A 14,689-nucleotide genomic window follows, 5' to 3' on the forward strand; every position below is an offset into this window, starting at 1 on the left:
AAAGTATCCAGGTTCGCATATCATGAAGCAGCCTACAGTCGGGCCAACCAGAATTTGTATATTTAAACTGGAATTAACCCACAATTTACCGCTGTCATGTCTGAACAGGCCCATTCTCATTAACACAATTCCCAAAATCAAAGTTGGTTAAGCTTGGTGAGTATGTGAGACAGTTCAGCCTTGGTGGTGGCCACACAATTGTGGAACTCTTTTCTAGTCAACATTTGCTTGGCCCTTTAGTTCTGGCATTTAAGAAGGCCTTAAACTTATCTTTTCACTACTGTGTTTGGCTAAGGGTGCAAGCCTATTGGATTGGTGCCTGCTAGATGGAAACCTCTGATCTCAGAGGTGGTATTTGCCTCCCTGTCCTTCGTTACAGTTTTCTCACTAGATGGGCCTCTGAGCCCATCTAGTGGAGTTGTGCTGTTGAGGACAGGGCTTGAGAGGCCATAGGGTCCTTGCCTCTCCTCCTTCCTCCCTGCCCACCAGTATAACCCCTTTTTCCTCTCCTCGTTCCCTTCCGAGGGTAGGAGGGGACTGGGGATAAAGATCCGAGTGAGGATTTTCACTTCCACAGTCATAGCTGTGTCTACGGCCCTGTAAGTGAAAATCCCCAATATCCTTTGGCCCCTCAGACAATGTCTAGGGCCCATAAATTTTTCTGCCCATGAGCTGTGTGACATCAAGCAGATTTTTTAACGTGTCTACTTAGCTGTGTCTACTTTATGCTTACATATTCTGCCTGATGTTCCATTTTTATTTTTTTAATCTATGTTGCTTTGTTAGGGTTTGACCTGAAAAGTGACTGATAAAGAATTGGAATAAATAAGTAATTTTTTTTTAAAGCTTGTCGACATCAAATCTTTCAGTTCTGGCAATGAATAGATATTGATTAGTTGTGTATGTAGTTAATGAATATAGTTCAGTCTCTTTCAAAATTGGGGCTATCTAACTGTAGAATAATGTATGTTAATTGCTCAAAATGGCAACAACAAACCCACAACACACTTACTGAACCTGGCACATAGGGCAGGACCTAAAGGTCTGTGCATGGTGATTAATGCTTTCAACAGGCCTTTTGGTTGTCTCATTTTGGCTGCAGCCCCCCCCCCCCCCGAAACATGTCTCCTGAAGACTGGCATTCAGTGTGGCATGACTCTGTGAGAAGCTGCAGCTGGTAGGGAAAATTAGCAACCCATGCATGCCGAAGCACCTTTCTGGAGAGCACAGGGCTGTTTGGGTTCCAAGTACTATGGCTTTTCAGAGGATTGGAGTAACCTGAGTCCTTAGGGCACAGAGAAACAGTGGTTATGGATGGAAATGAACCTAGGCTTTCCCCTTGCAGTATTTTAGCCCTAACACTGTATGGTAGATAGGCCTTTTTCTAAGGAATAAAGAGAAGAGCTGACTTGGTCACTTTATAGCCGAGATTGCTTTGCCCTGATGCTTCAGGGACAATCTGTAAACTGAAATCAACTTCTGTATGTGAATCCTCTTTTGGATGGGATGTGTGGAGGGGAAAACCCTGCTCTCAGACTGGGGAGGCTTGAGCTGCAGTTTTACACACACACACACACAGCCAAATGGGAAGGTCAGCGTGGCTCCGGGATAGGAGAACAGATCCCTTTTCCTCTGCTCTGAAAGCTAACTGCACTGACCATCTGTTCAGCAGAGAAGATCTTCATATGCAGTAATGCTTATGCAGCCCACTCCAGCACACAAAAATCTCTGAATTGGGGCCAATATATTTTTGCATGGAAATGTATACACCTAAACACAGCACATCCATTGTTCACCATAGCTTTGAAACTGCCCATGGCTTCAGAGCTGAGAATTGCTCTTTGTTCTTTTTGATTAGCGAGAAGGAAAAGAGGCCTCTGTACAAAGAAGAATCATAGTGCTCTATTGTTTGTTTGCCCCCCCCACCCCCAATTTGGGATGCAGAATGATGGGAATTACTGTAGCGGACAGTTGAGATGACACATGTTCTGATGCTGAAGCAGCACAGATGTGTCCGCAACAGCTCACTGCTTAGTTCAAGTCAGCAGTGACTGAGTAGTTTGTTTGTTTTTAATATTTATGCTTTTGTTTTACGTTTGTGGCTTTTGGAAACCTTTTTTTTATTATGAACTTCCCTTTTTAAAAAACAGACGTGGGAGGGGACAGATTTAACCTACTGATTTATAAATATAAGTCTTCTTAATTTTGACATCATGGCTGGATCATGATTATAACTATTTTTAATTTCCACTGAAATATTACTTATTAAAATGTATTCCCATTTCTGTGGCAATGCTTATGGTGTTCTCTTACAACTTAAAAATGAGGGGAAAGGGTAATAGAACAATGTATTTTGGCAGAACTACTTAAATAATCTCTCCTGATCCCTGACTAAATGATGCCCAAATAAAAATATTTTGTATTGCCCAGCTCGCTTGCTCGCTCGCTTTCTTTCTTTCTTTCTTTCTTTCTTTCTTTCTTTCTTTCTTTCTTTTTTGGTATGGTTCCAAGGGAAGGGGATTCCAGAACTGGGGAAAATGTCTTTCTATTTGTCCTTGCTACTGGCTTCGTCTTAGGGAGAACTCTATCAAATATTGCTTTGACTTGCCATAAGGATCAAAAAGGGACACAAGAAAGGCAGTCCCTAAAGTATAATAGGCCTAGGGCTTGACAGAACTGAACTGTGCTTAGAAGGAAACAGAAAGCCAATGTAGCCCCCAGAGTACTGGTCTAATATGCTTCTGGTGACCTTTGTGAAGTGGGCTGCCATGTTCAGTAGTAGCTGTAGTCTGTCAACAGTCTTTATGTGCATCTGTTTGCACAGCTGGCCCAAGATATTTTGCTGCCTGAGGCAAAGAACAAAATGGCACCTCCACCCATTCCATGTTCAAAAGCCAACCAGACTGAGACTGGCAGTTCAGTCTTACTTCAACGGTGGTGACACAGCATCCTCTGCTATACCTGAGAGCTAGCTTAGGGGTGTAGGGCATGCTGGATGGCACACACAGCACTGTCTAACACTTCACAGCCGCTCCTTGCCTCTCCGCATCTGCTATTCATGGTGGCCGCCTCACTCTGCCTAATGACAGGGCCAGCCCTGCCTCTAAGTAATAAATTAGGAGGAGGAGGGTATTTTAAATTTGAGTAGTAAATCCCCATTAATCATGCCAAGTTGGGGCAACAAGTCCTATTCAGTGCTCCAAATATACAGTAAGTTCTGGAATAGCACACCAAAAAACCCAGTGGCGTTATAGTGGCGTTTTAGGCTTTATGTCTAGACTTTGCTATTTGAAGTGCTCATGTGAAGTCTGGGCCACAGGAATTGCTCATTCACCAATTGCTGTAATGATTTTAAAAGTCTTCCATATTGCAGTGTTTTGTATTTCTCTAACATTCAGGTTAATGTTTTGTACTTATTTAAAAAAGCAAGGATCATACATGAAACTGTTGACTTCAAAGTTGGTTTCAAGCCCCTTTGTAAGGGGAATGGGATGTTTTCAAAATATAATGGAGGTTTGTTCTAAAGACATCCAGACTAGAATGGACAGGCCAGATCCTGACAACTCTTACAATAATATCAGGATGTTGGAGGTGTTAATTTGAAGCATATCAATCTTCAACCAATAATTCCTAGAGTCAAATTTTCTTCAAACAGGAGCAAAATACTTGCCACCTCTGGTTTCTAAGTTTCTATAGCGTTCCTGGAATTGATCTCAAATAATGTTCACAGAACAAAAACAAGTTGTTGCAAGAAGTTGATTGCCTATCTTTATTTGAAATCTAAATTATGTATTTTTCAGCGAATACAGTGGAGAGACTTTACAAGGGCCAGCCTATGGTCCTGCTAGTCATCCATCATCCTCGTCTTCGACACCTTCCTCGTCTTCTGCATTTCGCCATGTTGTGCCATCTAGACAAATAGTGGAAAGACAACCACGAATGCTTGACTTCAGGGTTGAATACAGAGATCGAAATGTGGATGTGGTACTCGAAGACAGTTCTACAGTTGGTAAGAAACTTGTAGGACGGGTGGGGAAAAGGTATATCCATTTTTAGTTTTTTTTTACATCTACCTAGCGCAGGACAGGAAGGCCTGGCGTGCTGTGGTCCATGGGGTCACGAAGAGTCGGACACGACTGAACAACTGAACAACAACAACATCTACCTACAGCACAAGTTCAATTTTTTGGATGGATGGGAATGGATGGGAGGGGCAAGCAGAAGCACCACTTGTAAAGTTAGTGATGCTATACCTTTTTGTGAGAAGCGGGAGTGGGAATGGACGCTAGTTCCATAAATATTGGAGTGAATCAGTCTCCTTGGGCAAAAGCAACATAACTTTTCATGTTGCATGACGGGGGCTAGGAACCACTGCCAGGTTTTTGAGGGCACTTGGGCAAGGCGATGAGTCCACCTTCTCACCACCATTGTCACCAGCTGCTATTGCTCCTCATCCTCTTTTCTCATCATTGATACCACTTGCTTGCTGAGGCAGAGAGCCGGTGAGCCAGAAGGCAGTGGCATCTACAGCTCCTCCTTCTCACCATGACCATTGTCTGGGCCCAAGTGAGAGCCGGGTGAACAAGCAGATTGCAGTGAATGAGGCACAACTCCAGAGGGCTCTTGCCAGTGGGTTCCTGCTGGGCTGTGGGCCCTTGGCAGGTTCCCAACCATGCCTACCCTTGACACCTGCCTTGCCAGGAACAGTGATCACCTCCAAAGTGTGTAGTGGTACAAAGCTCTCCTGGCTTAGAGTGGTGCTTATATCCAGAGGAGCAAGAAATATTGCTAGGGCTGTTCAAGAATTCTGCCCCCATTGTAAAGTTTTATCTATTTTGGAGTTTTATTTATTTGCAAGAGTCAGTTAATCTTCCCTCTTATGCCTTTAAAATGTAGCATTAGCTTTTTAGTACTTCCACAAGCCACGCAGATACCAAACAGCACTTGCAGTATTAGGACAAATTAACAACTGGCAAATTTTCCTGTCTCTTTAAGCATCACATTGTGATGCTTTGTAGAAGGATAGTATAATTTAATTTTCTTGTTTGTTTATTTAAAGCATTTGTACTTGTCACCTCTGATCATAGAGATAGCATATAAACGCTTCCTTTTAAAATATGTATGCAGTTTACAGATGCTATATAAAAATAATTCGTATATTGCTTCTAGTATTTGTCCCAAAGCAGGTAAGGTGAAACTGTTTCTTCTTACAATTTAATATATAATATGTGATCCAAGAGTGACACCTAGTGGCACATATATATATTATTTGCTGAGCATGTATTTGTTGCTCATCCCTGCCCCACTTTTGCAAATCTTCCCCCTTTATTATGCTCAATTATTCACTGGGTTGTGCCGCATTTATTTGCTTCTAGTTCGGTAAAATGTGAGTTCATAATCTCTACTTGCTCATTATAGTTCTTCAACGGTTTGTCACAGGTGCCCATGACCAAACAATATGCAATATTTGTGGCCTTTGTTTGAACAAATAGGATTATAATTAGGGTTGCAATGTTTAGTTAATACTTTTAGAAACATTTTTATTTTTCATAAGGTGCCCCTAATTAGGGCAGCAGGCTTTTAAATTTTGGAAGTATTTTTTAATACAGATTCTTATTTTTAATAAAATGTAGATGGTAAGCACCATTTTAAGAGGCATTTGCTCCTGTGTCTGAGAGAGTAGGTGGAATGCCCCTTCTAATATAATGCTTGCATGTGTGAGCAGTGAAGTAGCCAGGTTTGCGGATGACACCAAATTATTTGGGGTGGTTAAAACAAAAACGGATTGTGAAGAGCTCCAAAAGGATCTCTCCAAACTGGGAGAATGGGCATCTAAATGGCAAATGCGGTTCAATGTAAGCAAGAGTAAAGTGATGCGTGTTGGGGCAAAAAATCCCAACTTCAAGTATAGCCTGATGGGATCTGAGCTAGCACTGACTGATCAGGAAAGAGATTGTGGGGTTGTGGTCGACAGCTCAATGGAGATGTCAACCCAGTGTGCAGCTGCTGTAAAAAAGGCAAACTCCATGCTAGACATAATTAGAAAAGGGACTGAGAATAAAACTGCCAACATCATACTGCCCCTATACAAATCTATGGTGAGGTCACACTTGGAATACTGTGTACAGTTCTGGTCACCACACCTAAAAAAAGATACTGTAGAGCTGGAAAAAGTGCAGAAAAGGGCAACTAAAATGATCAAGGGGCTGGAGCATCTCCCCTATGAGAGAAGGTTACAACAGCTGGGATTGTTTAGCATGGAAAAAAGGAGGGTAAGGGGAGAGAGACATGATAGAGGTGTACAAAATTATGCATGGTGTGGAGAATGTGGATAGAGAGACATTTTTCTCCCTCTCTCAAAATACTACAACCTGGGGTCATCCTATGAAGCTGATTGATGGGAGATTCAGGACAGATAAAAGGAAATAGTTCTTCACACAGCGCATAGTTCAACTATGGAATTTGCTACCACAGGATGTAGTGATGGCCACCAGTTTGGATGGCTTTAAAAGGGGGTTAGCCTGGAGGGAAAGGCTATCAATGGCTACTAGTCTTGATAGCTATGTGTTACATCCAGTACTAGAGGCGGTGAGCCTATGTACACCAGTTGCTGAGGAACATGGGTGGGAGGGTGCTGTTGTGCTCATGCTCTGCTTGTGGGTTCCTGGTCGTCAGCTGGTTGGCCACTGTATGAACAGAATGCTGGACTAGATGGACCCTTGGTCTGATCTAGCATGGCTCTTATATTCTTATGCATTGTCTAAAAATGTTTAGTTGCATATGGAAATTTTACTCAGATTTAGTCAGTCAGGCTGACTGAAACATATGATTGACTAAGATTTTGTTAGCTGGATGATGACAATACCCCGTGTTTTAAGAATTCTAATTCTAAATAGTTTCCATACCATAAATAAGGAATGTGATGTTCTTTGATGGACACCTTTAATCTACAGGAGATTAGGAGATGCAAAAACATTTCTAAAGCGGAGTAAAAGTTTGAAAATATGTTGATGGTTAAGAGAAATCTGGATTTGTGAAATCTGGATATGAGAACAAAAGGCTGGCGCACAGAATTGCATTTGTTTCTTTAGTCCAGGATCCAGACAGTGGCTAATTTTAAATGCTGTAGAGGAACTTTAAAGTAAGTCTTAGAATTCTATACTTTTTCTGAATCCTGTATACTTACATCACTGAATTAATTTACAGATACTTTTAGAGTTTTTATGGGCCTAGTTGGATGATATTCTCCCATATCTTTTCCCTAACCATAGCAGGAGCAAAATTGTGCCTTCCCGATTCCCCTGCTATATATGTTTCAATATGGTTTGCGCATATAAAATCCAGTACAAAGGTATGTACACCCGCCCATGAGTGTCATAAGTAGGGCAGTAGGCAGAACAGGGAGGCATAATCTTGCTCCTCTGCCACACGCGGGAAGAAACTAAGTGTGCATACCATCTGAACTAGACCACTGGTTTGTTATTATATATTGCCCAGCTAGTTTTTAGGATTGTGTGTTAAGCCGTGTGTTGACTGAATGTGCAGACGGGACCGTGTGGGCAAGCCCCACCCACCACTATCGCTACGCACCGCCAGTTTGATGTTCGTTGGAAGGAGTTCTCTGCGCGTACAGATGTATGTGTAAAGAGCTCCTACGTGCACAGAAGACCCTGGCCAATCAGGGTACTTCCTCATGTGTAGGAACTCCTTGTGCATTACTTCTCTGTGTATAGAGGGATGCATGGAGAACTTATTCTCCCGAGTTTCGAATGGAAGGTCGTGGGAGGACTGTGGTGGTGTGTGGTGTGTGTGTCACTGCATTATAACACCCAAAGCATTCTGGACCCCTCTGCTTGTGCGTTGTTCAGGGGCCAGGGGCCACTGCATATTGCTCAGGGCCCCATTCCATATTACATGGAAGCAAACCTCGATTTGCCATCGACCATACACGCAAACAGACTTCTCCCACCTCCCGAATGAGTGTGTCTTTTATGATTGAGCATGTTTCCAACTATATCTTTGTTACATTCACACTTTACATTTCTAGTAGTATACTTATAACATCCTCAGTGTATACCTGGGGGGAAAAGTTAATGTGTTAAGAAGCCATTGAGGGTAAATGCTCCTTATATTACTTTTTTCCAGTGTTTAGTGCGGTTGCAGCAAACACCCACTAGATGGAGTTAAGCTACACCACCAATGAATAACGACGTAATTATAATGATCATCAGGGCTACCTAATTCCATGAGAGTAAAAAATATTCTACATTTATTTGTAATATGTCCGCTTTTTTGGATAACACTTTGTGTAATTCTGCCTAGTGAGGCCATCAATTTGATTGGAGGGAGTTTTAAACAAAACAACAAACCTGTCTGTGAACGAGAACAGAAACTTGGGCCAGAAAAGAAATACAGTGACCATTAAGGAGAGGTCAGACTGCTGGTCTGGCTTGGTATCTGCAAATAGCTATACGTTTGAAATTGTAATGCTGCTCGCAGATGAAGATTTCTGAACTGAGAAAGATTTTGGCCCTGTTGACAGCAACAACATCAGGCAATGGGAAACTGACTGGGTTTTGATGACACGCCGCAGCTTGTCGTGGGTTACTTAACCCATGATGAGCTGTGGTGCCTGTGGGCTTTAGGCTGCATATGCAACCCCCACTCAGGGGTTGTTGTGTCGTGTGAACCCTGCGACCATGGATTATATCAGGGTTGTTTAACCTTCGCGTAACCCATGCTCGCCAGGTTTGCATGACATGACAACCCCTGAGTTGGGGTTGCATATTCAAAATGGCAGCTGCATGTACCACAGCCTCACCATGGGTTAAATAACCCATGGTGGGGCTGTCGTGTTGTACGAACAGTCCCTGTCTCTGCAATGATATAGAGGGATCAAAACTCAATGATGGTATAGGCCTAGAAAAGGCCATTGACTAGCACCTTGAGTGGCAACAGCAATGTGGACAGCATTGGGCTAAATAGCCCTTTGGTCTGATCCTGTGTAAGGCAGCCCATTGTTATCCTTAAAAGGTGGTAAATGGCTGGTCACATTATATGTGAATTTGCTTAACATTCAGTTCATTCAGGACTGTCCCAGGAAGCCCCTGGGTTGAGCCAAAATATTGGTTGAAGTATTAAAGAATGACATTATGTTACATTATCTTATGGAAATCAAAGGTTTGCATGCAAGCTATATATCCCACACAATTCAAATGATACATTTTGATTTAGTTGACTGTATGTCATTTGTGTTCATTGAATCTATGTTACCCGAGATTGGAAAAATAAATCATTTGAAGTTAACCATTTGTGGCATTATTTTTCCATATTCTAGTGTTCTATGCTATTCATATGTTGTATGTGTATGTTATCGCTAGTTATGTGCCTTTACTAAAGTATTTAAAAATTAACGTTGAAGGAATGTTTAGAATACAACAAGAGTGAGGAATGTTTGGGCTTCTCAGGCTTGATAACATTCATTTATTCATTCATTTCATTTCTCTACCACCCAGTAGCCAAAGCTTCTCTAGGTTGTTCATAAAAATTACAAAACAAAAACATAATATAAAAAATGATAACATATAAAATGTAAAACAATTTGTAACAGGTAAAAAAACACTTACAATAAGATCATTTTGCCAATGCTTTGTAAAGCTGAATGCAGGGAAACATAAATATTGATGACTTTTTTCCTTTCTAGGAGAGATCAAACATATTTTAGAAAATGAACTTCAGATTCCCACATCAAAAATGTTGCTAAAGGGCTGGAAGACTGGAGACGTAGATGATAGTGTGAGTTCCTATATTTGTTACAGGATCTTCTGCCTATGTACCATGTTGTGTTTCCTATGAAACCTTCCGGTTGTGATGAAACCTCCTCTAATGTATTGTGAAAAACGTACCCAGCCAGTTTTCCTTGACAAATATAATCTGTTGGATGCTTTATTGGAGAATTTCAAACTTCTGCCACAGGAAAGTCCCAGAACATTTACATTGCAATAGCAAAGTCTTGTTGCCAACATACAAAATAGTTCAATATCCTGTAGCTTATAGTAGCATCTTCAATAAAAACATAAAATCCAATGTAAGTCCTGTTTAGAGTAGAATGATTAAAACGCATCTATTTCATGGCTCACTTAAGTCTCATCCATTTCAATGGGTCTACACTAAGTAGGAGTTACATTGGATTTTACCCTAAGTATTGATATTTGAAAACAAAACAAAGTAAAGGATTGGGGTTTCATCCACTGGTGGCTTTGCACTAGCGGAAAGCACTTCTGTTCGCACAAGGCAGGGCACCCAATTTTTACCGATTTCTCTCCCATGTCCACAGCATAGAGCAGGGAATTGGAGTAAACTTCCAAGGGCCCTTCTAACTTAATGATTCCTGAGTTAAGTGTGTAGGACTGCAATCTTAGTCCCAATGCATCTACATCAGTGCTACATGCTACATACAATCCATAGTGTGTAGTATTCAGATGTTTGAGGCCTTGCCCCAGTTTGGGGAGAGCTGTAGCCTCCAACTTTGATTCTGAGTCAGAAGGGGACACTGTAGAATCGGGCCCAGCTGTGGGAAGCCAGGAGACAGAGCTACCAGGCCTCCCACTGGATCGCCAGCCGGGAGGAGGAGAGACACAAGACAATGATACGGCCTACCTATCTCCACAGTCAGGAGACCTGACCTTGACGGAGGCCTCTGCTTCTTGACCAGGAGAGCCTTCCATGGGAACAGGACAGCAGGGAGAGGGTGGTTCAGGGGTGTCTCCTTTACTGGGTCATCAGTTAAAGAGTGCTGAGCAGAGGTGTCCTGTGCGATGCAGCAATTCCCTAAGAGGCAGGTTTCCCTGCCAGGATTGAATGTTGGATACTGATCTTTAGTGGCCACTCCCCTGTGTTTAAGCCAGAGCCTTTAGCGGTAGTCTTTGCTAGAAACAACACTTGGATAACCTGCAAAGCTTTCCTATATTGTATTAGACTCTCTGAACTTATTGGTATTTATTCTGCCAGCTTGATACAGGGCTGCTTGGGGTTTTGTTTTAGTGCTCATGAACTGAACCTGGTCTAAATCGTATGTTGTGAACTATTAACTGTGTTAATTGGGGCTGTAAAGGCATAAACCTATTTAGTGAAATTATGGCAGTAAATGGTTTTACTGTGAATTGGGCTTCATCTCTGGGAAGTCAGGTCCTGACAGGAAGGTACATAACTCAGTGGTAAAGCTCATCCTTTGCATGCAGAAGGTCCAGTTTAATCCCTGGTATCTCCAGGTAAGGCTCCAACAGAGTCCTAATTAAAATCCTGGGGAGCCACTGCCAGTCAGTGTAGTAGACGATGCAGAGCTGGGCAGGTCAATAGTCTGCCTTGATATAAGGCAGCTTCCTATGTTCCGAAGTAGCCATCTACTTCTCATTCTCCGTGAGGAAACACTGCTCTCTCTCTCTTCACTATATAAAAGACTAATCATCATAATGAGCTGCAAACTGATCTTTCCAAATCAAAGGACGGAGTGTGCCGCTTTGAATTTTGTACATCAACCTGTAGTATTAAAATGGCCACCTGTTTTGGTCTGATGTGGTTAAACCAAATCGATGACATTTTGCATTGGATGGAGCAGCCTTCTAGCCTGGTGCCTTCCAGATGTTTTGGATCTCAACTCCCATCAGCACCAGCCAGCATGTCCAATGGTCAGGAATGCTGGGGGTTGCGTCCAAACCATCTGGAAGGCACCATGATGGGGAAGGTTGGATAGAGCACGTGTAATAAACCTAAGGCCTGCAGGCTGGATTTGGTCTTCCAAAGCTCTTCTTCTGTGAATGATTTGCTGCATTGCAGTTATGCGCAGGCTGGAAAGAAAGTTTTGATGGGCAGGATGCCTCATCTAGACCCAAGATAATGGTCAAGCGTGCTAGAGAATTGGTCATTGCTCTCTCATAATGCAAAAAAAAAAGTACTTCAATAAAGATGAAACATATATAAAATATTGTTTGCAATTCTCTCGAGACTTTCCACTGTAAAGGAGCAGTGCTGCTCCATTTCTTCAGAGATATTAAAATGGATTCTGGTAATGGAGGGAAGTTCATTAGTACATCATATAGAATGCCATATATTAGGTACAAGACACCTTATTTTATTGAAATTAAACATGTTTAGGGCCAAACTAGACATGATGCTAAACTAGACATTAACAGCCACCAACAGATTTTCATCAGGACCACAGAGAGGGCCCCCTCTCCACGGTACATTAACTGCTCCCCCTGTGCTTTTTGTTAGTTTTTAAAAAACACACAGATGCCGTTGCTAATGACATGTAATTTGACCTTTAGTTTGAGATGAGGGCACCTGATAGAAACATTTTGTAACTTATAATTTATCAAAACATTTTTCCTACAGACTGTTCTAAAAACTCTACACTTGCCAAAAAACAACAGCCTCTATGTCCTAACGCCTGACTTGCCACCATCATCTTCATCAAGTCTGCCTGGGTAAGATAATATAAAAAAAAAAATTGTGCATAATGTTAAAGCATGCGATATAAGGGGCTTACATTAACAGTGTTGTACCAAAATCATATTTTTTGTTTGCCTTAAAAAAAAAATCTGTCTCTGGGTTTTTGCTTCTCAGGTTTAATATTTCTGATTTTTTTTTTTTAAAGATCCACCCCCATGGTAAACTTTTACATACAGGCAAGGTCATAAATGCTTGAAATAGGAACTTTTCTACCTCCATTCTTTTGATGATAATTATTAATGGATTTTGAAACCCTTGTTCGCGGCACAGTATAATCTGGATAATATAAATTGGTTGGAGTGATAGTTGTTAATAAGTAGTCTGGATATGCTTCCGTGTTGGGGATTTGACAAAATAATCTGATGGTCTGTTCAAGCGCTATGTAATTTGCATTTTCCCGAGTTGGATGGTTTGTGGGTTCCCACCTTACCATTTCATTTCATTTCTTTTCTTTATTTTTATGATTTTATAGAATCATAGAATCATAGAATAGTAGGGTTGGAAGGGGCCTACAAGGCCATCGAGTCCAACCCCCTGCTCAATGCAGGAATCCAAGTCAGAGCATCCCTGACAAATGGCTGTCCAGCCTCGTCTTGAAGGCCTCCAGTGTGGGAGAGCCCACCACCTCCCCAGGTAATTGGTTCCATTGTCGTATTGCTCTTACAGTCAGGAAGTTTTTCCTGATGTTCAGCCGGAATCTGGCTTCCTGTAACTTGAGCCCATTATTCCGTGTCCTGCACTCTGGGATGATCAAGAAGAGATCCTGGCCTTCTTCTCTGTGACAACCTTTCAAGTACTTGAAGAGTGCTATCATATCTCCCCTCAGTCTTCTCTTCTCAAGGCTAAACATGCCCAGTTCTTTCAGTCTCTCTTCATAGGGCTTTGTTTCCAGTCCCCTGATCATCTTTGTTGCCCTCCTCTGAACCCTCTCCAGTTTGTCTGCATGCTTCTTAAAGTGTGGTGCCCAGAACTGGACACAGTACTCCAGATGAGGCCTAACCAGTGCTGAGTAGAGGGGGACTAGTACGTCCCGAGATTTGGAAGCTATGCTTCTATTAATGCAGCCCAAAATAGCATTTGCCTTTTTTGGAGCCACATCACATTGTTGGCTCATATTCAGCTTGTGATCGACAACAATTCCAAGATCCTTCTCGCTTGTAGTGTGGTTGAGCCACGTATCCCCCATCTTGTAACTGTGCATTTGGTTTCTTTTTCCTAGGTGCAGAACTTGGCATTTATCCCTATTAAATGTCATTCTGTTGTTTTCTGCCCAGCGCTCCAGTCTATCCAGATCACTTTGAATTTTCTTTCTGTCTTCCAAAGTATTAGCTATCCCGCCCAATTTTGTGTCATCTGCAAATTTGATCAGCATTCCCTGCACCTCCTCCTCCAAGTCATTAATAAAAATGTTGAAGAGCACTGGGCCCAGGACTGAGCCCTGCGGTACCCCACTCGTTACCTCTCCCCAGTTTGAGAAGGTCCCATTGATAAGCACTCTTTGAGTCCGATTCTGTAGCCAACTGTGGATCCACCGGATCGTTATTTCATCTAGCCCACTTTGAGCTAGTTTGCTCAACAGGATATCATGGGGCACTTTGTCGAAAGCTTTGCTGAAGTCGAGGTATATGATGTGTACAGCATTCCCACGGTCTACAAGGGAGGTTACTTGATCAAAAAATGAGATCAGATTTGTCTGGCAGGACTTGTTTTTGACAAATCCATGTTGGCTTCGAGTAATCATGGCATTGTTGTCAAGGTGCTTCCAGATGGATTCCTTTATCATCTGCTCCAGAATTTTCCCAGGGATTGATGTCAGACTGACTGGTCTGTAGTTCCCAGGTTCCTCCTTTTTACCCTTTTTGAAGATAGGGACAACGTTAGCCCTCCTCCAGTCATCTGGCACTTCCCCCGTCCTCCATGATTTCTCAAAGAGAATAGACAGCGGTTCTGAGAGTTCTTCTGCCAAATCCTTTATTACTCTAGGGTGCAGTTCATCTGGCCCTGGAGATTTGAACTCATTCCAAGTAATTAGGTGTTCCATGTGTCTATCGATCTCAAGCTGCAATCCTGCCCCTTCAGCCTGTACTTTGCCTTTGCCAGGGGGGTCATAGACCCTCTTTTGGGAGAAGACTGAGCCAAAGTAGGAATTGAGCACCTCTGCCTTTTCTTTGTCATCTGT

General features: G+C 42.2%; 1 protein-coding gene across 2 annotated transcripts in view; it reads left to right on the forward strand.

The window, feature by feature from the left end:
- The window catches only part of FAF1 (Fas associated factor 1), a 250,018-nt gene that overhangs the window by 29,950 nt on the left and 205,379 nt on the right, over positions 1 to 14,689 (forward strand). For both annotated transcript variants that reach the window (XM_084852547.1, XM_084852548.1), the window contains 3 exons: positions 3,801 to 4,009; positions 9,704 to 9,795; positions 12,394 to 12,485. In XM_084852547.1, coding sequence (XP_084708673.1) covers positions 3,801 to 4,009; positions 9,704 to 9,795; positions 12,394 to 12,485 — 393 coding nt within the window. The remainder of the gene's footprint in view (positions 1 to 3,800; positions 4,010 to 9,703; positions 9,796 to 12,393; positions 12,486 to 14,689) is intronic.

Source organism: Heloderma suspectum, chromosome 4 (genome assembly GCF_057233095.1).
Source record: "Heloderma suspectum isolate Gila_16-S chromosome 4, 16-S_ref, whole genome shotgun sequence".
NCBI classification, from domain to species: Eukaryota; Metazoa; Chordata; class Lepidosauria; order Squamata; family Helodermatidae; genus Heloderma; species Heloderma suspectum.